The sequence below is a fragment of the Mustela putorius genome, unplaced genomic scaffold, assembly GCF_011764305.1.
Source record: "Mustela putorius furo isolate JIRA1106 unplaced genomic scaffold, ASM1176430v1.1 tig00000145_pilon_pilon_pilon, whole genome shotgun sequence".
NCBI lineage: Eukaryota > Metazoa > Chordata > Mammalia > Carnivora > Mustelidae > Mustela > Mustela putorius.
This window is the reverse complement of record NW_025421294.1, coordinates 2,636,044-2,662,692: the sequence shown is the minus strand read 5'-3', so window position 1 is coordinate 2,662,692 and position 26,649 is coordinate 2,636,044. Positions and strand designations below refer to the sequence as shown.

Here is a 26,649-nt window from a genome sequence, read left to right as displayed (position 1 = left end):
CCTTCATTATTGGTTCTTCTTTTCTTTGCCAAATAGAATAAAACTACAAACGTGAATAAAACTACAAACATGAATAAATTTACTGGCCATCATTCTGGCCAGTCATCTTCTGTAGCAACTTGTAGAATCTCTCAGATTCTTCATTGCCTCTCAGAACTTTTCTTTTGGAAAAATATTTCTCTGCCTCACATTCTTGTAATTGAATTTGGACTTCTGAAACCAAAAGAATGAAACCTCATTTGGGAAGAAGCTCTTTTAAACAAGGTACTTGTTCAAAGAATGCAGTAAGTGAAAATGTGAAGTCGAGGCAGTCATGACAATTTCTAGAAAAGATGTTTCTGGGAAAAAAAGATTCTATCTCTATCAGTAAATAGTTTCACCTGAAATGCACCACCCAAATGTTTGAAGTTTGAAAAAAAAAATTTTTTTTTTTCTTCAAACTTTCATTTTTATTTTGTGCATGGAAGCCAGCCTCTCACATGTGCAGGGCATGGGCCCTGGCGGCTGGTCTCTTGCCTTCCCCCTAGAGCCGGTCAGGAGGAGCTGACTGGAAGAAAACTCAAGGTGAAACACATGTCCTTTCTTTCTCACAGCCTGACCAGAGTGGTAAGGAGACTGAATTTTGTCCTTAGCCAGTTGAACTTGAGATACATGTTTTGGTCAGAAAATTGGTCAGACTGAACAACAGTCACAGGAAATGTTTAGACATCAGAGACGGATGAGATGGGAGTTATTTGTGAAATAGCGGTTAAGCTTTTAAATGTGACTAAATACAAATGATGCACTTTAGCTTTAGAAAAAAACCTTCACATCACCTTTGAGATGGAATAAGTAACCAAAAATCACGTCAGCAATGTATTTTGATAGACAGCTTTTCCTCACCACTTGAAGTCAAAACCCATAGGTAAAAAAACGGTTTCTTGTGGATTCTGTGTCATAAAAGTGAATTTTGTGAGCAGAATAAGAGTAAACATTACATAGATTTAGGAGTGGGTCCTCCAGGACTCTAATAGCTTAAGGATTTTTCAGTCCATAAAAATACTGTAATACCTTGGAGGAAGCTCAAGGATAAGCCACTTACACTTTAAGAAAAGAGAGAAAAAAGAGAATTCATGGCTTTTAACCAAGCTTGTGAATTACCAGCGACTGAACAGGGTGGATGTGGAGGACAGCATCCCACATTTATTAGCACCCTCCTAAGTTATTTTGTTCATCTCCATATTGCCCGTGTGACAGCAGTATTCCTCCCCACTGATGGCAACGCTGGGTTTTGCACCCAAATTAGTCTCACTCCAAAAGCCCTTACTCTGTTTTTTTTCTGCTGTATTGACCTAGAGTGAATTATATCTTTGTTGTTCTCATTTGATTTTTCTCCTGATTTTTTTTGGTTTCTCCTGACCCGAAGCAGGCCTTTTCTTTCAAAGTTCTCATTACAGGAAAGAGAAATTCTGTAACTATGGTGATAGATGTTAACTGGACTGACTGTGGTGATCATCTGTAACATATATAAATATCAAATCCTGTTGCTATAATGATAAGAGTTATATGTGAGTTATACCTCACTTTAAAGAAATGGGGCTTTTAGCAGCCTCAGCACACCTGCCCTTTACTCACTAGATGCCAATAGCATGGTCCCTGAATTTTAACAATCAAAAATCGTCCAGACATTGCCACATGTCTCCTGGGAGTTGGGGTTGGGGTCGGGGTGGGGCAATAAAATGGAAACCCCTAACTGAGAACTGCTGGCTTAGGTAGAGGTGAACAGGGGAGGAGACTCCATCCCTTTGGGAGGAGGGGTGACATGCTGGCGAGCTTACTAGTTGACCTGCCTTGAGCAGACTTCATGCAGAGTTGGGGTTTAGAGGGTATAAACGCCTCCATTCTAGACCTAAAGTTTGTTTCGTACTGCCTAGCTAACCTCAGAAGTTATCACATGACAGATTTCCACAGCTCTAAGAAGAGCTCATTAGGATCCTTTGTATGATGAAAAGGAGACTTACAGAGCAAAATTCAGGAACTCTAAGGAGCTTTAGAAGCTACGTTAAAAAAAATAATACACTATGTCATCAGCACTAGTGGATTTAACAAAGTGAGCTTATCCAAAGGCTAATCCCGAGACTTGAAATGAGATGATTTTATTCAAAGGCTTAAGGCTCTTGTGTTAGAGAAGGGCTTGGGTGAATTAACATTACCCTAAGGACCTGCTGTGGCTCAGTCCGCAAACGTTTAGCAAGCGCATCCTACCTGCTGGGCGCAGAGAGGAGCAGGAAGAGCAGGGAGAAGCCACAGCTCGTGCCCTTGAGGTACTCTCAGTGAGGTAGAGAGACACCAGATTACCACACTGGGAAGTGTCATGATAGAGATGGGGATCGTCAGCACAGCTGAGAAGGCAGTAGAAACCCTGCCTGAGGGAGGGGCCGGTGAAGAAGTGAGCATCTTAATGTGTGTTTGTTGTGGTTGTTTTTTACCATCACTGAACAGTTTGTCCCATTCTTGACGGTACACAAGTTAGGTAATAGTAATCCTTCCCTGGCAAAGAGATCTCATAAATGAAGCATACAGGGCGTGAAGGGCCCGGGCCCAGCAGCTTGTCAGGCGGTCAGTGGCTGTGGAGTGCTCAAGCAGTGCACACAGTTTTGGCTTACAGGCTCACTGGTGGTTGCATTACTTCTTACGTGGGCCCTTTGTGCCCAGACCCAGTACTGCCTTCCTCAGCCTTGTTGGGGATGTGATGTGTGCCGTTCGATCTGTGGGGTACAACTCTGTGCCCCTCCACTCTGAGTTTTAAGAATTCTCGTTCAGCTCACCTCTGTGCATTCTCTACCAGATGCACTTCCCTGAGCTTTATTGGTATGTGGGATTGTTTTGTACGGTCTGCCTTGTGTGCGGGCTAGGTTTGGTGTATGATAACGATGTGTCCCCACGAACTTCTGTGGCTTCTCATTGAACCCAGAGTAATATCTAGTATCACACTCACTTTGTGGCCGTCCAGGATGCTGCCTTTTCCTCCTCCGGCTCCTACACCTCGGAGGACTCCAGGCCTCCACAGGATCCAGTCGGTCGCCAGGTTGTGTCAGTTCTTGACAATGTCTCCCACATCTCCCACATTATAATTCAAATTACCAGAAGTGTTCCCTTCATTTCCTGCAACTTTCTGTTCCAACTGATTTTTAACACTAAAAAGAATAAAGCTGCTGAAAAATGGAGCATTTCGTTCATCAGCTCACTTCTCCGCTGAGTGCACAAGTCTGCAGATAATCTTCAGGTTGGCCTTCAGGAGTGCATCCTTCAGCGGCAGCCGGATGCTTCTCCTCACGCAGAGATGCCCATGGCCCTTCCTGCCCAGGCATCCCCTCTCTCTGCCAGACACTGTGCCTTTTTGTACTCCGAGTTAGTTCGTTCGTTAGCATCACCCCATTATTGAATTGCCTGACCGCTTTTCTGGGTGAAGGATTTACTGGACAGATGCGTTCTTCTTTCTTAGGAGCTAGTTCAGTGCCCACAGGTTAGATTAGTTATATCCTAATTCGAGTACCCTCTCAGAATTAGGGAGAAAATGTTAAAAATATTTTTATGGCTATTTTTGAGATTGTTAAAATTCTGTGTATCTTACTGTTTGTTCAGTCACTCTCTTGAGCTAAATTTGTATGCCTTCTGAGATGCAGTATTTAGCAACTCAAAATTTAGGCATTCTCTGGATTTGCATTTCATGTTTTCCTGTTGAGGTTTTAGGAAGCATTTACTAAATGATTAGCCATCCCTAGACAGAGCCCTTCTCAGAGCAGAAACACACTCCAGAAGATATTTGGAAATATTCAGGGGGCTCCTTTAGTGTGCTAGGTCTGACATAAACAAAACTCCACAGACTGGTTGGCTTCACACGCAAACCTATTTTCCCCCTGTTCTTGAGAGTAGAAGCCCCAGGTCCAGGCAGGTTTGGTTTCCTGTGAGGCCTCTCTCCTTGGCTTACTGATGGCCATCTTCTCACTGTGTCCTCACGAGGCATTCCCTCTGTGCTTCTGCTCCTGTTGTCTCTTTGTGTGTCCACATCTCCTCTTCTTAAAAGGACACCAGCCGAGTTGGATCAGGGCCTGGCCCCAATGGCCTCATTTTAGCTAAACCACCTTCTTAAAGGCCCTGCCTCCAAGTATATTCACCTTCGGAGACAGTGGGAGTTAGGGCTTCAACCTGTGAGTAGTGGGGGACCTGATTCATCTCAAAATGGGGACGTGATTTTCTTATCGTTGTTGCCCCAGGATCTGGGAACATGTCCATGGCACGGGCAGAAGACATCATGCGAAATGCTTACCACTTAGGGGACAGACTTCCACAAAGAAAAAGTGGTCTATTTGCAATGCCAGGAACAACCTCTGTGAGAAACACTGCTCATAAATACTCGAGAATTTTATAACTGTCCTCCTGTTGCTTCCTTTCTTGTGTCATGTTTATGTCAAACATTCAGAAAAATGGGCCCAACCAATATATACAGTGTCTTAAATCCTTTTTAAAATGTTTCTGTCACAGATGCCGCCTCCATGGACTTGGAAATGATCGATGTGCAAGTTTTGGGAGACGCTTTCAAACGCTATCTTATGGACTTACCGAATCCTGTCATTCCAGTAGCCGTTTACAATGAAATGATTTATTTAGCCCAAGGTTTGTTTTCTGTTCTGAAAACCTCAATGAGCATGTATTGAGATGTGCAGATGTATGTAAACTCTATTAAAGGCAGCATATAAATAATAAATAAGTCACATATTCAGAAAAATGTGCCCAACCAATATACACAGTGTCTGAAATCCTTGTTAAAATGTTTCTATCACAGATATAAAGAGCGATGTTTTAGAAAATATTAGTAGGAATCTGCCCTCTCCCCGACCCCCGACCCCCCCCCCGTTAGCCCAATTCCCTCCCTTACCAGGGCATCCAATAGAAGACCCAGATTCTCGTTTACTTAGGAAGATTCTCCACATGTTGAAATGGCTAATTGTTAACCTTTTATCAGCATTAACAAAGTTCACTAAGTCAGGGAAGGCCACGGCGCTCCAAGTGCCATCTTTGGATTCGGGGAACCTGGGACTGGGACCCACTGACTGGGGATGTTCTTACCATTTTCCTCAAGTGGCCATTACAGAATGTGCTGAGGGACGAGGACTCTCATGCTGAGGAGCTAATGCTCAGTTTAAGTGCTTTGGGGGCAGGAAATTGTGGTTCGTAACCTTCAAAGTCAAAACGTGTGATACTTATCTGATGCTCCTCTAAATCAGCCAATCGCACTGGAAGCTGCTCAGTAGAGGGTGGCTCTCTGTCGGCACAGCCTGATCCTCTGGTGGCTTTTTACACCAAGAGTTTGCATTTCCATCTGACTTGAGAGCTCTAGTTTCTCACAATGCCTTTTCTGACGAGAAGAAAAGTGTCCTGTTTCTGATGATTTCGTTTAAAGGGACTCGTTCTTCTGTAGCTAGAACAGAAGCGTTCTAGGTGTTTAGTTACTGATCTCTAGAAACAGTCTGATTTGTTTTGTTTTTTTTTTAAACTCTGTAGAAGTACAAAGCTCTGAGGACTACATCCAGCTGTTGAAGAAACTCATTAGGGCACCTAACATACCTCATCAGTATTGGCTGACGCTTCAGTATTTGCTAAAACATTTCTTCAAGCTCTGTCAGACCTCCAGCAAGAATCTCCTGAGTGCAAGAGTGCTCTCTGAACTTTTCAGCCCTCTGCTTTTCAGATTCCCAGCAGCCAGGTAAGGTGAAAGGAGGAGAAGCATGCATTTTTGGGTGGTGGGGGAGGTCCTGAGCTGATGGATCATTCAACTTGTTCCGAGCGTGCTCGCTTCGCAGATGCGCGCGCACCTTCCTACCAGACGCAGTGACTTGAATGTGTATAAATGAACAGGAGTTTGCTGTTTTGAAAATAAGTTTTCTAATAAAACTCTCTTTTTTTGTAGCTCTGAGAATACTGAACACCTCATTAAAGTTATAGAAATTTTAATCTCAACGGAGTGGAATGAGCGACAGCCTGCACCAGGTAAGGCTTTTTGAACTTTTAAAAATTCTGTCCTGGTTTGTTCTTTAGAATGGTGGCTTTAGACCTTCTCTGAAGGAACATACGTTTCTGGTAGAATTGCGATCCGTAACACGTCACCTTGCGATTTACAGAAAGAATGGCTGAGTGGTGGTGTATGCGGAAATTTTACCTGGATTTCAGTATCTGGATTTTTCAGTATCTGTGGATGGTCTTGGTTTTTAGACGTGGGTTGTGGGGAGCTCTCTCCCGTCCCCTCAACTTTGATGCTTCCAGTTGTTGCATAAATTACGGAGCTCATTTTAGTTGTTGACATTCTTGTTTTTCTTTCTAATACTTATAAAGTAGGGGATTTATAATTACTATATAATTTGAAATATTTTGGAATGTGTGTTTTGGAAGGAGGTCTGCTGAGAAATGTCTGTCCAAATAAACATTTTCAAGAATGCAAGCAGTGTGAAACCAGAGTGTTCACCAGAGCAAGTTAGAGCAGGCCAGACACTTCTTTGAAAGCAGGCTGGCATTCGGTTAGCCATTTAACAAAGCAGGAAATGTAGACCACGTTAGCAGTGGATTTAATTTAAACTGATGTATTTTTTTTTGTACTGTGGAAAGTCTAAACACTTTGCCTGTATGCTTGTTAAAAGTTAGCTAACAGAAGCTGGTCATTGGGAATAGTAGGGTCCAGTCAGTGAAGTGAAGTTTCAGGACCGGCGGAGATGTTGCTTGTAGTCTTAATTTATGCCTAGAATTAAAATAAAACATCATGAATAAGATGTTAAGATAAGAGTTCTTTATTATCAGTAACTCATGCAGACTGCCCAGTTTATCTCTGTACAAAGAGGCATGGGGTCCCCCTGCGTTGAACAGTGGGGAATTAGGTTGGTTTGCGTAGGTGTTACCCAGCGAGGCTCGGTGGGGTGTGGATTGCGCGACCGAACAGGTAACCACTCACAGTGCACGTATTTGGAAGGGCTCCTGTGGACAGGACCGGGTTACGGCATCCACAGGTAGGAGGGGCAGCAGAAGCAGTACATAAGGCACAAGGGTTATGTTCCCAATGTTGTAGATCACAGCAAGCAGGATGTTCAGCAGGGATACTCCGAATTGTAGGTGAATGGCATCAGAGAAGTCTGTCAACAGTGGCCGAGGACTTTAGTCCAGGGGGCGGCCCAAAGGTTTCATGTCCTGTGACTGCTTGGCGCATTTGTTAATGGATTTGGGAACTCTGTGTTGGTGTTCACAGGCTGCCTTTGGGCTCAACAGAAAAGATTTAATGGTAGATTAAGAGTACCCTATGATAAGGGGACAGGGGGCAGGTGTGAAACATGACACTTTAGTCCTTTATTGACTGCTCCCCCCACACCCCACCCCAGACTAAATACAAGAGTGGACAAAGAAGTGTAGTAACAACAAAAGAGTAGTAGTAGTACTACTTTTTTGTAGTAGTAGTACTAGTATAATCATTTATACTAGTACTAGTATAATCGTACTAGTATAATTGTACTAGTACTAGTACTAGTACTAGTGGTACTACTGCACTACTTCTTTTGAGTACAAAAGAAGAGTAGTAACAACAAAACAGGCCCCTGGGCCAAAGGGCAGAGCCCTGCCTCCCACTTTCTGGTGGCCGGTGTGGAGGTGTTTCTCAGACTAGGGACAGCTGAGCCCCGCATGCAGTAAAGGGCTGAGGGTGGTCCGGATCTTCTCAGCACCCACCCCTCTGGAGACAGGTTGACATGGAAGCTTAAAAGCCAGACAGGGTTTGATAGATAACCTGCCAACAAGTTTATCATGAAATCTTTGAGAATTTCTGCTATACACCAAGGAGAATCAGTTGGAATTTAATTAGTCTGACTGGTACAAACTGGTTAAATGTCCTTACAAGTTTGAGCCTAATTCCATCCAAAAACAAAAATAAAATTCACGTTCATCCATTTTCACTGAGTGCACCTAAGACTGCCTGCTAGGCATGGATCCCACTGCTTTCCTCTACTAAGAAACTGGTGTCAGAGGCGGGTTAGTCCTGCCAGCCATGCTGAATGGTGAGCGATGCATTGAACATTCCCTAGACCTGCCCGAGATTCATGCAGCCTCTTCAAGAAAATTGTATCTGAGTCATCTCTAAATGCTAGTTTGAGCCATTCTTCCCTTTGTTTGGTATCTCTTAGCTATTCTGAAGAATGTTCAGGCTCTTGGGAATAAAATAAATGCTTCATTGTGTCTGCCTTGTGGAAACGTACTGACCACCTCAGGAAGAACGTCCTCATGCCAAACCCCTTCACATTCAGGAATGGCTTCATGCCGATGACTGGCAGGGCACTCTTGGTTAGAGAGATGATTTCTTAGGCCTGGTAAGAATCTGACATTTTCCTAGACTCCTCCATAATTGCCTCAGCCCGTGCTGTTACCACAGGGCTCTGGAAGCACAGCACTGGGGCATCTCCAGTGAACAGTCATAAATCGTTCATTTGCAATGACTTCATTCTTGTGAATAGAAGGAGTACTTGAATGATTGCGGGGGAGACAGGGAAGCAAGGCTATTATGGGATAGATAGACCTCTTTTATAGTTTTTACCTGGTAGAACTTGAACTGCTAGGCAAAAATGATGTTGGAGAAAATGTGTCAATTCATAGAAGACCATTAGCACACAGTATCTAATTAAGTACTGGGAGAGGGGTGATTACTCTAAATATGAAAAGAATTTTAGATGTGATGGGTGACTTTGTAGGGCAATTAAGTAGACAGAAAAGGCTTAGAGAAAAAAAATGGTACTTGAATGGGCTTTGAAGAATTGGTAGTTTGAAAAGGGGAAGAGGAAACAGTATTTCAATTCAAGGAGTTTCAAAGGTTTATTCAAAATAAATTGCAAAATACAAAAAAAAGAGTGGCTTGATTCAAAAAAGTAGTAAATGTTTTAAATGACAATTGTAAAAAGCATCATTTTAGAGTTGAAAGCATTGCCCAGCTTTAACTTTGCTCATAAGGAGACAGAAGCGCCCCCAGAGGTTGCACGGTTACATGGTGCTAACCAGTGTGTGCCAGAACCAGGTCACCCCAGGGAGGCCCCCTGCGGAAGGGACCCAGTTCCAGACTCCTGCTAGGGTCTCAGCACTGCGCCTGCTTCCTGGGTTTGGGGAAGTTTCATGAGGAATGGGACTGCTTTTAGTGTCCAGTCTGAAGTCCTCTGAAGTTTGCAGTAAAGAGCCCCAGTGCGAGTTCCATAGCTGTGGTGGATAAAACTCAGAGTCACTCCACCCATCATGTGCTGGTAGGAAGAGAGAGTCTCTAATGGATCTGGATTTGAATCAGCTCTCGGCTGCTTATTTGCCAAGGTCATATCAAATAACTCAACCTTTCTAAACTGTTTCCTAGTCTGTGAAATGGGAACAATGCCTCTCTCCTGGGGAGGTTGAGATTTCAGTGAGGTGATAAGTACTGAAACTCATGACCCATTGCTCAACTCTGGTTTTTTAAGGACCTACCAGAGGGGGCCCCCTACTGCAGCTCCAACTCCTCAGTCCTGTCAGGCTCTTCCCTCCACTGAGCCCACACTGCCAGCCTTCGGTGCCAGGCTTCGAGGTGCCTGCATGGGCTTCACGGCTAATCTGCAAAACACACACTCACTAGGTAGTTGCTGGCGGTGCATTGCTTGGAGGGAGGAACGTTCCTCACTTAGTCTCATGCCCCTTCCCGTGTGTGTGGCTTGGTGAGTGGAGGGCCTGGTTTTCAGTAGCACCTTCTCCTGCCATGTGCCTCTCTGCAGTGCACAAAACATACAGCTGTACAGAGCAGCCCCAAACAGTGCCATCTACTTCACTTCATAGGAAATGCTGGATGTGCAGTGATCAACCCATTCCACAGTCTTATGCCCTGTAGTTCTGCCTGTTCTTTCCCTTTGCTCAGCTCCATTCCTCAAGAACAAAGGCTGCTTCTCCTGTTGAGCTCCTCCTAGCATAGAGCTAAGCAAAGGATAATAATCATCCACATGAGTTTTCAAAAGTTCCTTGACAGACTAAGCAACTTTCAAAGAACTTTGGCATACCCACTCATTTACTGGATGCAGCAAACCTGTGAAGCAGGCATCTCCCGCATTTGGAGGGAAACTAAGGTTTGAAAGGTTAAACATGGAGTCACTGAGTTCTCAGCGTTTGGATAGTCTACTGTCCCCTTTGTTTCTAAAAGTCTTAAAAATACCTAGAGCTGAACAGCGGGTTTTCATGACTCATTATGTGCTATGTTTACCCTATTGATACTTGGGTAGCTAAAGCAGGTTTCTGTAGGGCCACTAAGGGACAAACAGGACCATTTAACACAGGGTAGCTCTGAATGAAACCCATTATAAGTGTATTTACATATTTCAGATTTCATGGGTATATCCAGAAATATTAATGCAGCATAATTGAAGTCTAATATTGCACCCTCAAGCCCAGAGTGGAAAATAAATGACTCTTTCTCCCTCCTGCCCTCTACACCTGTCAGAGTTAATGTTTAACCACTGGCGCATTGCAAAACATTCCTCCTGAAGAGCCTGATTCATAAATCTTGTTTTAAATGCTCTGGGCTTGGTTTTCAACCAAGACGAAAGCAAGCACTAAGGTAGAGGGAAATGACTTTCAAAGAGTTTTACTTTTCTCTGATTTATTTTTTATTGGGTTTAAAATGTGGTCTGACATTAGAGGGTTGTTTCAAAGGTGAGAAATGAAACCTTGAAAAAAATGCATATATTTAGATGGGTCGGAATAAACAGAGAAGCAAGCCATACTAGGTTATAACGAAAAATAGGAAGTTTTATTTGTGTTCTGAAAAAGCAGCATATTTCAGGGTGCATATATTGGTGGGGTAGTCACTGTGCAGACTCCTTCTCTCCAGGGACAGCGTTTGAGAGGGAAGCAGTGCCGCCTTCTGCTAAGCAACTGTCACACCTTTTCATGCATTTTGTAGAATGTGTCCTGTGTCAATCTGGGTTTCTTTATAAATTCAAATGGCCGTTTTCCTTAGTGCCGCATAAGAGCACTGGATATGGAGTAAAGAATTTGCATCATACTGAAAGGCCCTTCTGTCCTAATTTGTCTTAAGTTAAAATGAAGGGAGGCATTCATTTAACCCTTGAAGATTTTGGTTCCTTTATTTTTTTTTTCTTCTCACAGCATTTCTTTTTGCAAAGAAACTGTGCATGATTGGGGCTGGGTAGGGAACAGTCACTCTCTGATGGGGATTTGCATGTGTGAGACAGTGTTCAGGCAGTCTGTACCTTTCAAGCATGTTTTCATGATTAACAGTATTTTCCTGACTAGATAACACCTGCTAAGAAACGAAGTGTGGTCTGTTTTTTGCCTCTAAGATGAGTTTTTTAAAACTTTGAGGAAAGGAAAAGTAGCAAAGCATACTAACTGTTTCAAGGAATCCAGAAAGTAAAGTCAGTTTACAAATATATGTGTGAGTTCTCTGAGTCTTTTTGGGTCTCAGATACATGCCAAAATTAAAATATGAGTTTTTTGGTTTTTTGCCTTTTTTTTTTTTTTAAAGAACTTAGCAGCCACATGATGAAAAACACTTCCTAAGTTGATATGATGTCTGTGCGTTTGATTTATAGGTTATTTGCAAATGAATCTTCCATTTAATTTGTGTGAAATTTTGGACATAGTGGGAAATACACAGAAAGTTGAGCGTTTTCTCCCAGAGAAGTTACTGATTCTGTACTACCAGCAGAGGGCTCCCTTTTTAAGCTAATGAAGACCGGAGAGTGTCTTGCCCATCACTTTTCAAAGACTGAAACTAAATGGGAAAAGACTCAGCTTACACTTTCAGTAATATAACAGAAGCTCTATGGTAGGGGATTGTACATATTGTGAGAAACGACGCAAAGTTCTCAAAACTAAGACTTGCTTTCTCTAAGTTGAGAGTGTACTGCTTTCCAGGGGACAGTTTTCTGAGATCGAAAATACACTTTTGGACTAGAAGGCACTATCATCTTGGAAGGTTTTGAAACATCATGTAGAATCAGGTATGCTGAAGAGACTGATGTTTCCAAGCTTTCTAGCTTTAGAAAGACTATTTTTAAAAGTAGGGCAAGATTCTGCAGCTCAGGGTGCAAGGGTGTTCTCAGAACTAACCATATGTCTCAGTGATCAGCAGGCAGGAGCTGGAAGATCCACTTAAAGACTTTTTTCTTTCCATTGGAAAGTAGGTTTTTCATGCTCTATCAGTTGCACCAGAGGAAAGTTCATAAAGTCTCTTGCATCATGAGGTTAGCGCCCTTCCCAGATACCGCGGGTGATCCTGCAGCTGGGGCCTGCCTGCGTGCATGTGATGTCAGCACCTAGATCTTCCTTTAGCTCCCTATGGGACCACAGGGTCATGGGTCTGAGGGTAAATACTGTGGCTAGACCCGTGTTTCTCCACGGAGAATTAGAAGGTAGTTTTTTAAAAACGTAACCAAGCTAAAACGTAAACAAGTCAATTTTGTTGTAGGTGTGAAATTTTTCACATGTGGCCTAAAAGAATTTAACCTCAGTTTCATGTGTTACTTTTAACTTTCTCTGGAAGAAGGAAGTGAAGACCAGGGCCAGTGGGTGGAGAAAAAGGAGTTTAGGACCAGAAGTCTGCCGGCTAGGTTGTGGTGCTCCGGCCTTGATCCCGGGCAAACCACTTCCCCCCTCTGCCCTCCGGACCAGGGTTACCAGAGTGTAGCTTGAGGGACTTGCTTGACGTGCTCTTTAGAATTAACTGTCTGGTTTTATTTAGAGTTAGTGATTCTGTGACTTTACACTGTTACGGGTTCTAGAGTTATCAGGAAACCCCTCCATCTTACCCTGAGGCCAGTGAAAATTTTCTTAGGTCAAGTTTTAGTGTGGTTCATGGCCACTTTTCTCAGAGGACAGAGATCCTCTGGGAAGGCGTACCGTCCTCCTGGCCCTATCCTTTGCGCCGCTTAGCGGTCACGTGAACTTCAGGCAGACACCCCTTTTCATTGTCAGACACCCCTGTGGCCGGTTAAGCGGGGCTCGAAGTCGGCTCCCTAGGAGCCGCTGCGCAGCGGGGTTTTTCGGCCAGTGCTCACGCGGTGGTGGAGTCCGTGCCCAGCGGACGACCCTCTCCTCCCACCAGCAGGCCTTTTCCAACCCTGTGCCCCGGCGAGCTCCCCCGCGGGGTCTCGCGGTGCACCTGCGGGGCCGGCCGTGCTGCTGTGTGGGAGGAGGCGCCCCCGAGCGAGGCACGGTGTTCTGGGCGGCGCGGAGCGGTTCAGGCCTTTACAAGCAAGGCTTTGATTCTATTTTTGCTGAACTAGCTCAGCCACTTCCTGTGTTTGGCCGCGCATAGTGCCTCGCTTCACTGTGGCCACTTGAGCCCCGCGCGCTGCCGCAGCCCGTCAGAGAGACTATTTTAGGTCCCTCCACAATGGCCTTCTCATTTCCTCGGCGAACATGAGCGCGCGGGGCTGGCGGTGGCCACTTGTTAGCCGATGACAACTTTGACTTTGCCTCGGGCTCCCCTCCCCCACCCGAAATCCCTAGCTCAGCAAATATTTGAACCTGCCCAAGTTAATCATGAAGCCGTGATCTTTATCTGCGAGACGTGCGAGCGCCGGGGCTTTTTCCCTCCCGGCCGCAGCCCCAGCATCCAGTGGCTCTCTCGGCGGGCGCGGGCAGGGAGCGGCGCTGCCGCGGCGGTCCCGTCCCGGCGTCCGTGTCGCGCCGCGCGAGCCCGAGGGTCCCGCGCCGCCGCCGCCGCCGCCGCTGCCGCTGCGCCCTGTCGGCACGAGCAGTGCCTGGGAGCAGGCGCGGCGGGACTAGCCGGGGGCATTGTTCTCACTGTCGGATACCGGCCTGGCCGCGGGAGGCTGCAGACATGCATAACCTGCAAAGTAAGTTGCCTCTCCCTCGTGCCCCGCTCGCCGCTGCCCTGCTTTGCTTTGTGTACTTCTGTGAAACGTTCACTTCTGTAGTTTGTCTTTGCGGGTGTGTGAGTGAGGCTGATTAAGTGCTGTCTGGGGAGGGCAGATAAGACATGAGCGGAGACACTCCCCCCTTTCCTGGAGGGGCACGGTGGGAGGAAAAGATGGGGTTTGGGTTAGAAGTGGGGAAGGAGGTAATTACAACGTGCTTGGCTGGAAGTTGGGACCGGGCCAGGCCTGGGAGAGACGTGGAAAATCACCTGTCTCCCTCCCCTCCTCCCTGGGTTGGTTTGCCACAGGGGATCCAGCAGCAGGACTGGTTCACACCAAGTGCTCCCCACTAGGAAGGCATGGGCATGGGGTGGCCCTTGGGGCTGTTAGCCTGTCTGCAGCTGCTGGCAGGACTCCTTTTGGGGGAGGAAATGCATTTGTATTAAAAAAAAAAAAAAATGTTCTTCTGAACCTTATCTGAAGGACATATCCCAAACCCACACTTTGACCATTTGTGTGTGTGATTTTGAGTTTAGAAATAGAAAAGTGTTCCCGGGAGCGGGCTGCAGGGTATGGGTTGAGTATGCCTTCCTCATTAATGGGCAAGTGAATTCACCTAGATGGGGCCAAGTGAACAGTGAAGTGCTCAGAGAATGCCTTGCCTTTGCTCCCGTTTTCTCTGATTTAACTTATAAACGTGAAGAGATGGTTTACAATGGGAATGTGCATTAGGCTCTAGTAAGGGTAGTAGGATTATATGTAGGATGGCTCTAGAGAACTAAAATTAATAGATTTATAGGAGAATTGACTTCTTTACATTACATATTGCTAACCAGGATTAAGGGTCCCCAGAGGGAGAAATTTGAGATGGAGGGGAAAAAAAATCTCAAAAGTGATTACATGACTCTCCCCCCTCAAGCACTATTAAGCCCATCTTCAGACTTCTGGTGCTGCTGATGAGAAATAGTTTGCAAACATCGTGCTACCTCTGCATTCTGATATATGGCTTCTTTTTGGAAGATATAACTTACCTTGACTAGTCTTGTTAGTGACATTTTAATGTCTGCTAAGAATATACATTATTCTTCAATAGTCTTCATTCCTATTAAGATTTTTCATTGTTATTCCCTAAGGTCTAGTTTTAACTTTACTATGTTTGGTAGGAGATTTTTCTTTTAATTGTGCTTTCTCATGTGGTGTACATTTGTAACAGTGTTTAAGTTCTGAGTTGTCAGTGAATTCAGTAGGAATGAAATATCCAGTGTTCTTGATCCCTTCTGCTTTTAATATATATAGGAGGTATTTAAGGATTGTAAAATATACCTTATATATATCATTTTGATGCATTTGTAAGATTTTTAAACCAAGGCATGATCAGGCTCTCTATTAACCCAGATGCACTGGCGGGGCGGGGGGGGGGAGGAGGGGGAGCTACGTGCTGCAGCATATCAGCTTTTGTCAACCTGCCAACAACGGAGCGTACCATGCTGCAAAGAGTAATAAAAAAGGAATTAGAAAACTCACTGGTGGTGGAGAAGAGTCAAATTAAACATCTTTTTGAAACGATGAGCATGTACATACATTGCTGGTCTAGTAAACGTAGGTTCTCGGCAAGGTTGGGATTGTGTTAGGGCTGGATGTTGAAGAGAAATGATGAAGCAGGAGTGGTCTGGTGACATTTTTCTGACTTGATTGGCTCGGGTGTGTGATGTAATAGGTTACAGTGCAGCCCCTTATAGGTTTTAAAATGAATTCCAAGACACCATTACAAAGAAAGCCGGACTCTTTTCTTATAACTGAGCTCAGCCAAGGAAACTCTCGCACAAATGTACAACACTGTTTGGAATATGGAAGACCTGGATTTAGAATATGCTAAGACAGATAGAAATTGTGGCACAGACTTGATGTTTTATATAGAAATGGATCCACCAGGTAATACTGCAGTATGCTTTTAGAAAGCTAGTTTATTTTGTGGGGTTTTTTTTTTTTTTTGACAACTACTGTAACTGATCCTCTGTAGATTTCTATTTATTAACTTGTAGTAATTTAATAAAAATTAGCTTGATCATAGCTTGGACATGAAATTGTTTGCCTGTGGAAGCAAGCAGATCAGCCTGTATGTGGTGAATGCTTTTTCTTACTTGAACAGATAGGAATTGAATTCCACTTTTTCACTGGTGTCTTTTGTTAACCGGGGTCCTTTGCTGTTTGGGTTATAGTGTTATGTATCGTTCATACTGTTCCTTTAATTAAAAGGATGCGTCCTTTATGCTGCTTTTCTCTTTTGACAGTGGATGAGGACAGTGTGGTACTTTGCAGTGATAACACTTGGTACTTTTAGAGAGCATGTAAAACCTAGCAGTGATTGCAACTCAGTCCTAGGTGATTTGAAACTATTCTAAATCAAACGCTGAGACTTTATCTGCTTTTATATTAAGATACTGTAATGAGAAAAGGAGTTGGCTTCCCATTATTTATTTAGTCCTAGGCTTTACAAAATATTCTTGATAGACTCCTGAAATTTTTGCATGAAGTACTACTCGTCCTTTAAAACTTGTGACTTAGGATTCAGTTAAAATGTTAGCCTTATTTTGCTTCCTAAACTGTATTCCAATGTTAGCCCTGCTCCCAATTAAGAAATTCAGAAACACTGCAGTCTTTTATTTGTCACCAGTTGGTGTATGAATACTGATTTGACATTGAGGAAGAGGGATATGGTTTTTCCTCAGTCTTGGCATATAGAGCACAATTTGTCCAAAAGAATATTAACATGAATACTAAAGAGATTTAGGTCACAGATGAGTTTCTTAAAGTGGCTTTTGGCAGAATAGTGCCTGAAATACTAAGATGAGAGAAAACCAGTTCCTCCTCTTAAAACATATTGCTGTAGATGAGTTTTATTACAGCAACAGCATTTGTGGAGGACAGAAACCAAATTTGTCTTTTATAATTAAATAAGAGGAGGAAATTAAAGCCAACCCATGTGATTCCTCCTGCTCATATGTTCACGGTTTCCTATTTTAGCTGGATTTGATCAGGCCTGAAACTTTAATATAACTCGAGCCTAGAAGTAGAAAAGGCCGGGACTCTGGATTCATTCACATCGCCAGCCGGGTTTATTTGTTAAGCTGCTCTATCTTTTTCCACTTTTTCTTTTTGACCTATATTCTGAAAGATGTCTTTTTTTTTTTTTTTTAACATAATGATCCTGTTTCATAGAATTGTGAATTACTGCTGTATTTCACAGTATTCTAAAGAAACATAAATTAGACCTAAATGTTCCACTGTAGTTGAGATTGCAAACAACTTTTCTTTCTCTTTCATCTGCAGCATTGCCTCCTAAACCACCAAAACCCACTAGTGTAGCCAACAACGGTATGAATAACAATATGTCCTTACAAGATGCTGAGTGGTACTGGGGAGATATCTCAAGGTAAGGCTATATAAGTGCTCTGAGTTTTCACTAGAGAGAGCGAGCTTGTTTTAGAGAGAGAAACGCACCAGCATGCTAAGTTCCATTTTTAGGATGTCCTCCAACATAAGCACGAAGCATAGTTGGTTGTCTTCCAGAGAAGACCAGAGAAGTCCCTGAGTGCTGGGGGACCGTGGGTGTCGGATGCCATGGGAAATTAAATACTTGACAAGTCTCATTCTGGACAGAAATGTCAGGAAAGCACCCGGGTGGAGTGGCACTGCCTAAAGGCAGGGTCCAAAGTCACTTTCCATTAGGGAAAACTGTCAGAGTTTATATAATTATCTGACACATACTTTACAAAGGCATCTTTATTTGTCGCTTTTTTTTTTTTTTTTTTTTGAAGGGGGACTATGGATTCCCTTTGGGGATCATGTGTTTTTGTGCTCAGTGTATGTGGTTACAAAATAAAACTTTGTACTACAGCTACACCAGTACTGAAAGTGGGTATGTTGCTTTGTGTTTTGTCGCTCCCAGTTTGTGAGGAGATGAACTTTGTAACATTTCTATATAAACAGTACATACGCTCTCTCTCGGCAGCAGGGGGCTGGAAGGGAGCTCTACCTACTGTGTGCTTAGTTTTGCTGTGAAGTTAAAACTCCAAAAACAAAAGCAGTTACTGAATCCTCAAAGTGAGCTTTGTCTTGTGTCATTTTCCTTTCAGGGAAGAAGTGAATGAAAAACTTAGAGATACAGCTGATGGGACCTTTTTGGTACGAGACGCATCTACTAAAATGCATGGGGATTATACTCTTACACTAAGGTGAGTCCGTCAACGTAACAAAGATGGAACTGTGGAAGCAGACGTCAAAACACATTTTTTTAAAGAAGACTGCAATGCCATTTATTGTGTTGTATCTACAGGAAAGGAGGAAATAACAAATTAATCAAAATATTTCACCGAGATGGGAAATATGGCTTCTCTGACCCACTGACCTTCAACTCTGTGGTTGAACTAATAAACCACTACCGGAATGAGTCTCTAGCTCAGTATAATCCCAAACTGGACGTGAAATTACTTTATCCAGTGTCCAAATACCAGCAGGTAATCCAAACTGGAATACTTATGTTACAGTATTTAGACAAGATACTTTGCAGTGTTTCAAAAACATTGTGAAGCAGCTGAATTGCATGTAATGAGATTTTAACAACTTTTTACTACATTTTGATATCGGCCAAAACATTGACTAAATTACCTCATCAGCTGAAGTTCTCTCTTTCATTTTTCCAGGATCAGGTTGTCAAAGAAGATAATATTGAAGCTGTAGGGAAAAAATTACATGAATATAACACTCAATTTCAAGAAAAAAGCCGGGAATATGATAGATTATATGAAGATTATACCCGTACTTCCCAGGTGAGTTTTCTGCAAAAGTCACAGTGTAGGCTTAGAACTTATAGTTACTAGAGTCTAAGACATGTCCTTTCAGTTTCTGCTAATCGGATGAGGGGAAAAGATCATATATTTGTGAATCACTGTTTATTATTCATAGGCTCTCTAGACCATAGTATATCTCCATAAGCTTTCCCATGAAGCTCTTAAAGATTTCACAATAAGTACTCATGCTAATTGAAGAGGTTGCTGTGAGTTTTAAGTGGATTTGACATAATTCCTGATTGAACTCTCCCTGCCCCCCCAACACACAAACTTGTCTGACCTCCAAAATGGAGATTTAACTATTATATACCCTGTCAAAAAAACGTAGCTCTGTTCCCTGCAGTATTTTCCTAGAGGCTTAATCTGCTCTAGGCTATGATGTATCTGGGACCACCAGAGGGAGTAGAAGGCAGCATGGATTCCTTAAATTGCTGATAAAGGAGAATGACTTTTAAAACGGTGAAAACTATAGGAAATTGTTGGGCATAGACTAGAAAAATTCCCAAAGTAAATGTGTGCTTCTGATACTATTTTAATGGGTTTTATGAATTAGGGACCTTGCTTGGTAACAGAGCACTCAGATGTTAGATAGTAATAGCATCAAATGTCCTGACAGTGTCTCACAGTAACATGTTATCTGTTCTGTGAAAGGTATGACATTGTCTTATTTAACATTGTATTGCAGGAAATCCAAATGAAAAGAACAGCTATTGAAGCATTTAATGAAACCATAAAAATATTTGAAGAACAGTGCCAAAGCCAGGAACGGTACAGCAAAGAATACATAGAAAAATTTAAACGCGAAGGCAATGAGAAAGAAATACAAAGGTTGGTGAATCAGGAGGGTTGTCTTTGTACTAAAGATAAGCAGAATCCTCCAGAACTGTTGAAAGATGGTCTTGCTTTCTGTGCTTTGAATAATTGAAAGAAAAAAAAACCAACAAAAAAAGACAGCCTGAGAAAGCATTCTTAACTTGAGGAAAGCTTTGGGAAAGCATCATGATAGAGCAGGTAATGACCCATGCCTTTCACTTGCCTGTAGGATTATGCATAATTATGAGAAGTTAAAGTCCCGAATCAGTGAAATTGTGGACAGCAGAAGGAGACTGGAGGAAGACCTGAAGAAGCAGGCAGCTGAGTACCGGGAGATTGACAAGCGCATGAACAGCATTAAACCAGACCTCATTCAGCTGAGAAAGACAAGAGACCAATACTTGATGTAAGTCCCAGAATCCGAACCCTGGAAGCCACCAACTCATAGTTGCAAAAATTAAGGCTACGTTATTAATGCGTTTTCTTTTTCTGTTTTCCAGGTGGTTGACTCAGAAAGGTGTTCGGCAGAAGAAGCTGAATGAGTGGCTGGGCAATGAAAATACGGAAGAGTAAGTACTTCCTGCAGGTCGAGGCAGCAAAGGAGGTCTTTCATTTAGGGAAATGCACGACTTGCTTTGTTTGCGGAACAGCGAGCGATTTTACCGAATTTGGAACATCCTCTATAAACGGCGTCGCTTTATCCTGAATGTTATAAAAGGAGAGTTCAGGGAAGGGGGATGCCAACCTGGATAAAAAATCCCTATGGGTTTCTCAAACAGTTGGAAGGCGGGGAAAAAAAACACAACACAGTTCCATTCAGTGGATCTCCCAAAGCTTAAGTATGTGTTTTGTTTGAATTATTTGAAAACTGGCAGTCCTCCTAGTCAATACGTTTCCTGATCAGAACTGGACGAACAGGACTGGTTGACACCTTCCTCTCTGCCCAGGTTCCTCGGTGGAACTCCTGACTGCAGAGTTTAACTTAGTTTAACTTACCGGTGCTCTCTTCCGGGGGGCGGGGAGGGGGTGGTTAGGGGGACACATTGAAGGCTGAAGCTGGATGAGGAAAGGCAGGCTGGAGATGCTGCTGGAGTCAGAGCCGCAGCTGCTGGTCTACGGGGCTTGGGAGGCAGGGCAGGCTGTCTCTGGTGGGTGCTTCACAGAGACCCTCTCTCTCCTGGCTCTCTAGCCAATATTCACTGGTGGAAGATGATGAGGATTTGCCGCACCACGACGAGAAGACCTGGAATGTCGGCAGCAGCAACAGGAACAAAGCTGAGAACCTCCTCCGAGGGAAACGAGACGGCACCTTCCTGGTCCGGGAGAGCAGCAAACAGGGCTGTTACGCCTGCTCTGTCGTGTACGTAGCTCCCGCTGCTGGGTGCCGGGCACGCCGCTCTGGACGGGGTGCTCTCTTCTCTCTGTTCGGCCGCCCGAGCCGGGGCAAGGATGTGCAGTAGTGTAGGACAGGGAAGAAAACATGCTGTTTTTCAAGTCCACGCAGAAGTATAGAACCCTGCTGTGGAATTCAGAGACTGGGCTTCGGGGCCTAATTCATGAACTGGTTAATCAGGAGTAGTTCAGATCTTTTCATCTTTGCAATGAAACTAGCACTACTTGCCACCCGCCCCCACCCCACTTTTTTTTTTTTAATATATATAACTTCTCAAGGCTAATAGCAGAAGAATATGATGTAATTCCTGTGAGAGCTCCACCCCCAGGTCAGGGCCACAGCAGGAACAGGTCAGAACAACGAGAGAAAGGTCACTGCCCTTGAGATCAGGGCACCCAAGAGATGACATTTCTGTCACGGGGCCTATTTTCCTTTTCATACTATTCCCCGCTTCCTGTCATTTCAGGAGAGTGTCCTCTAGGAAAGGAAGGTTCCAAAAATGCAGCATATTCGTGGTCTCCCTCCACTTCAGCAGAGAAATAGTCGTACAGGGAGGAGGAAGTAAGAGCATCTCAAAGTTGCTCTTACTTGGAGTGAAGGCCAAGAGAATAGGAGCATATAGGGGAAATGCAAAGTGAAAGGCTAGCCTGAGAGAATCCTACAAATGCCGCTAATAGTAGAGCCCTGTTACACAAAGCCTCCATGTCACCTCTATCCCATTTTAAAGATGCAAATACAGTGGCTCAGGGAGGCAGGATTACCAGCCCATGTCACTCACCCCGTAAGTGACAGAGCCACGAGTCAACAGCTAGCCTGGGAGGCTTCCCGTTCTGGAGGATGGCCTGCAGAGTGTACTTTTCCATGATGATGATTTTATGAGCAGCACCTCGTGGGGTCGAGAATTGTCTAGGAGCAGCTCAAAAGGCATGTGCTTTCTCTCTCTCTTCCGCAGGGTGGACGGCGAGGTCAAGCATTGTGTCATCAACAAAACGGCCACCGGCTATGGCTTCGCCGAACCCTATAACTTGTACAGCTCCCTGAAAGAACTGGTGCTACATTACCAACACACGTCCCTCGTGCAGCACAATGACTCGCTCAACGTCACACTAGCCTACCCAGTATACGCACAGCAGAGGCGATGAAGCACTTGTCCTCGGATCCTGCTCCTGACGTTCAACCACCCTGAGGCCTCTGGAAAGCACAGGGCTCCTCTCCAGCCTGACCTGTCATTGAGCTGCGGAAACGAAGCCATCTGCCTTCAGATGGGACTCGAGCTTCCAACAGAAGAGTGCAGGGGAAGACACGCAGCCTAGCACCGAGTAGTGACCCTACGTTTCTAATCTGGAGCGCTTGTCCTTCCTTACGTTTTTGGAGGTTTTTTTTTTCTTTCTTTTTTTTCTTTTGGTTTAATTTAAGTCACAACAACACAAAGAGAAAAAGAAATGCAAAAATCTCTGCGTGCAGGGACAAAGAGGCCTTTAACCATGGTGCTTGTTCATGCTTTCTGAAGCTTTACCAGCTCAAAGTGGGGGACCTTGGAGACCAGAGAGTGGCCGGGCTCTAGAGCCCCGGCCTGCAAACGCTCGCACCAGGATGGCTGGGCCTGGGCCTTGCTGTGCACGGTGGACCCAGACACGTCGCACTGTGGATTATTTCCTAAGAAATGAACGATATGTAGCAGAAAGGCACTTCGGCTCCCAAGAGACATTTTAGGAGAACGTCCGCTCACGTACAGTCAGAGGAAATTCTGTCGTAGCAGAGTGCCAGAAGTGTTTTGTTTAGACTTTAAAAAACAAAAAAATGACCCCACCAACCACGGAGAAACGGAGCTTGGAGAACAGGACTTTAAATGACATTCATTATATAAAATATGTACATAACAGTGGATGACTAACTATCAACTAGATGGATTTGTATCAATACCAAATAGCTTCTGTTTTGTTTTGCTGAAGGCTAAATTCACAGTGCTATGCAATTTTTAATTGTCATTGTTATCTCCGTTTTAAATGTACCTTCAGAATAAGCTTCCCCACCCTAGTTTCTGTTGCCTGAAAATACTGTCCCTGATTTTTTGTTGTTATTGTTAATATTCATTTGTGATTCTTTTCCTTTTTTTAAAAAAGAAATGTACAGGATGCCAGTTAAAAAAAAAATGGCTTCAGAATTAAAACTATGAAATATTTTACGGTTTTTCTTGTACAGAGTACTTGGCTATTAGCCCAAGGTTAAAAAGTTCCTAACAGATTTTTTGGACTAAATGTTTTGTTGGGCAGTGCCTGATAAGCTTCAAAGCTGCTTTATTCAATAAAAAAAGAGAAAGATATATAAATATGACAAAAGTATCGCTGAGTTCAACAATGTTGTTTCCAGACTCTTAAAATACGGTACCTGGTAAGGTTTCATAAAGAATTGTGAACTTCTTGAATCTAGGGAGTGGGGGGAATGTAGCCAAGGGCTGTACAGGTGGGGCGGGTGGGGGCGAGATGGTGTGCACTTTCTCACGATGACGGAGAAGTGAGTAACTTCTACTTCAGTCTTTTCCCACTCTGATCTGCTTGTTACTAGACATGAGTGACAAGGACAGACCTACTGGAACTCTAAGGCAGTGTGGCGGCCCCGGTCAGAGAACGGGAATTCGTAGGAAGAAAGTCGGCCTCCTGGGGCAGTGTTCACCTTTGTTTGGAACGCTGATCGCAAGGTATAATTGCTGCATTTAGATTACCTGTCTTGTTAACATGAGATTACCCGTTACAACCAATAAACATTCATTTCAGAAAAAGCCGGACCTGGAAAAAGGATTTTTATCTGCATTTGTTATTTTCCCACCTTTCCATTCAGTTGGGACCACACGGCCAAGACCCGTGATCCGAGCTGCTCCTGTGCTGGGCTGGGGAGAGCTTGTGAAAGTCCTGGCCACCGCAGGGATCCCAACAGTCCTTCTGGCTCATCTTAAGTCACTGTGTGTGTTCTTCTTCAACGTGGGAGAAAGGCAGGGGTCCTAGAGCAGCCTATCCAACTTGGGGCGAGAGGGAGGGTCTCTCCCGGATTTACTCAGGCCCATCCCCTTCTGCGTGGTGGCCACCGTCCCTGTGTCAGGAATGATAAAGGATCAGTGTGAGGGGCCCGCCCCTGGCAGGTTCCAGTGGCATCTCACAATTGGCAGTTTCCCTTTGCCGGGATTGATTCAAACCCGGCTCTATTTCAGATACTGCGGGGAGGGCTTTTTGTTTTGTTCTTCAGTGTAGTTTTCAAAATTCTTTTGTAATAACCGGTCCACCAGCTGACTTCATCATCTGTAGAATGTATTATTTTCTTCTTTACACGGGGCTATTCCTGTCAAGAGGAGGAGTTGGTCTCATGGCCAGACTGTCAGCCCTGAGACCTGACCGTCTCCCTCTCCTCTCCACAGACCGAGGACTGGCCTGCTTGTAGCCTGTAAGTGTTGCCTTGAAACTATCCTTGCACTTCCCACGCGAGCCCGCCGCTGCTTTCACAGTGATTGCTAGACTAGTGTTCCAGTGGGGTCTTTTTAGTAGCACACCCATGGATGCTGTTAAATATAATTTTCATTTCACATTGAAAATACAAGATCTAAGATTGAATGTTTCATTAAAAGACAGCTTTGTTCATGTTTTGGGGGTCACCACTCTCCCAAGGCAGCTTGGTCTTCAGGCACCTGCCTTGTTTCTGCATCTCACGGACACAAATGCTGTAGGTTTCTCTCTGAACGGCAAAGGCAGGATTCATCATTCCCTGTTGATGGTGAGTTACACTGTAGCTATGAGGTCACGCCTCTGCCAAATGCCTTTTTTGATTTTGGTGCAGGCCCACCACATCCGTCCTTCTATGGGTGACCAGAAGGGCTCTTGGGGTTCGATCGGTCATCTCCTCATAACACTGAGTGGCTCATGAGTATGAATGGATACAGCAGAGGCACGCCTGATAACACGCTTTTATGCACGCGGTGACTTTCCCCACGCACTGTAGCATTCTAGAGATAAAAGCCAGAAGCTAGGCTAGCTGCAGCAAGGCTGTGAGGGGACTGGACAGTGGGAGCTCGGGGACCCGATGCTACCCACTACCCACAAGAGAAAAATCCTAACCGTGTAAGAAGGCAAAAAGCATGTGTTTGCAACATCTGACAAGGTCACGGCCCTTGATCTATGTATATATGTATATGTGCATGGACTGTTTTCAGTACACCTTTCAGCCAAAACAGATCCACAGTCAGTTGAGTTCAAGTACATAACAAGCACATGTCTAGTACAATTCTTGTGTACGTGTATGGGTTGTTTTTTTCCTTTGAAGTGGCTTTGTTTTGTCTTCTAAAGGTGAAAACTGTTTGCAAGTGAAGTGAGAAGTTCATAATTCTTTCGCTTTTCTCTGCTTTGTAAAGTTCCTCCTTTTGGTGAGCTGGTCTAGATGACTTGCTTTACTTGGAAATCCTCATTTTCAGTGTGTCAAGTCAAACGTGTTTCTGTGAGCTGTCACTGTGGGGAACCAAGTGCTCTGTCATGTAGCTGGTTATGAGCTAGTAACGTGTTTGGGAGTCCTACTGATGTTCCTGAATGGGAGAAAAATTCTGCTGGTTTTAACACCTGTGCTTTTGCTATGCATGGTATCCAAATAGTTGGAAAGCAGACCCTGAAATCTGAGTTCAACGTCTTTTAAGAAAGGGGCAGTTGAAAGCACAATGCCTCACATGGGACAAAGTTCAAAAATGCCAAATTCTTATTTTTTACAAATCCACTTGTATAAAATACTAGCATTATGAGTAGCAAAGGAACAGAATTGGGTTCATTGGAAACACTATCCAACTTAACGTTAAACTTGTCACCATGAGATAGCATTAGCTGCCCAGGATGCTGCTATTTAAAAAAAAAAAAAAAAAAAAGGCAAAACAAAAAAACTCATTTATATGTGTGTATTTTTTAAAGCTATGATTTGTTCAATGTTTTTACAAATCTGTTTATATGACATTGTTAAAATAAAGTTGGTCTTTTGACGAGAGGGAGGATGTCATGGTCAGTTGTAATTTTGCCTTTACAAGGCAACTGGGTTGGGGGGGTGGGGGGAGTGTGCCTCCTTGACATTTTGTTCAAGCTATAGATTCAGTGGAGCTATGTCTTGTTTTAAGTTGCTCTGATGCATTGTATTAGGTCTTCAAACAGAATAAAGGTTGTTTTGAAACTTACATTGTGGTTTGAAATGTCCATTATCACAGAAGAAATACTTCTAAACCTGCTCTCTTCCTCTTCTGCTTAACAAACGTTGCTGCTGTTCCCGCAGTCTCCCACCTACCTGTCTTCGTCCTATTATCATGTTATTTCATTTTTGTAAAGTGAGAAAGACACTATGTAGTCACAAGAACGATGGGTTAGTGTTGTTGGCAAAATTTCACTACATCCTTAATGACAAAAACAAATACCTCTAGGTGATGCCATTTCAAAGCACGTTCTTGCTATAATGGCCCCTGTCCGTCAGTCCTTTACCCTGCCTACCATATATCCCCAAACCTTCAGGATTGTTCTCAACAAACTATGTTTTGTTAAGGGAGCTGTTTCTGTCCCTGTTTTGTGGTCAGCATGTACTGAACACCCACGGTACAGGGACAGCATGAGGCAGTGTTCACCACAGCCAAGCATGTGACATGCGGCTTGGAGGGGGAGCTAAAATA

At 43.9% G+C, this 26,649-nt stretch overlaps 1 protein-coding gene across 3 annotated transcripts in view; it reads left to right on the top strand.

The window, feature by feature from the left end:
- PIK3R1 (phosphoinositide-3-kinase regulatory subunit 1) overlaps positions 1–26,166 on the top strand; it is an 85,392-nt gene extending 59,226 nt beyond the window's left edge. The window contains exons 5-16 of one of the 3 annotated variants that reach the window (XM_004764510.3): positions 4,525–4,656; positions 5,545–5,746; positions 5,951–6,030; positions 17,247–17,349; positions 18,053–18,151; positions 18,253–18,433; positions 18,620–18,745; positions 19,452–19,594; positions 19,809–19,985; positions 20,080–20,148; positions 20,769–20,939; positions 21,925–26,166. In XM_004764510.3, coding sequence (XP_004764567.1) covers positions 4,525–4,656; positions 5,545–5,746; positions 5,951–6,030; positions 17,247–17,349; positions 18,053–18,151; positions 18,253–18,433; positions 18,620–18,745; positions 19,452–19,594; positions 19,809–19,985; positions 20,080–20,148; positions 20,769–20,939; positions 21,925–22,114 — 1,673 coding nt within the window. In that variant the 3' untranslated portion in view covers positions 22,115–26,166. Of the gene's footprint in view, positions 1–4,524; positions 4,657–5,544; positions 5,747–5,950; positions 6,031–13,248; positions 13,896–15,410; positions 15,849–17,246; positions 17,350–18,052; positions 18,152–18,252; positions 18,434–18,619; positions 18,746–19,451; positions 19,595–19,808; positions 19,986–20,079; positions 20,149–20,768; positions 20,940–21,924 lie in introns of those variants that run through there. The other 2 variants (XM_004764512.3, XM_004764511.3) reach the window with 2 other exon arrangements.
- Positions 26,167–26,649: the final 483 nt, after the last annotated feature.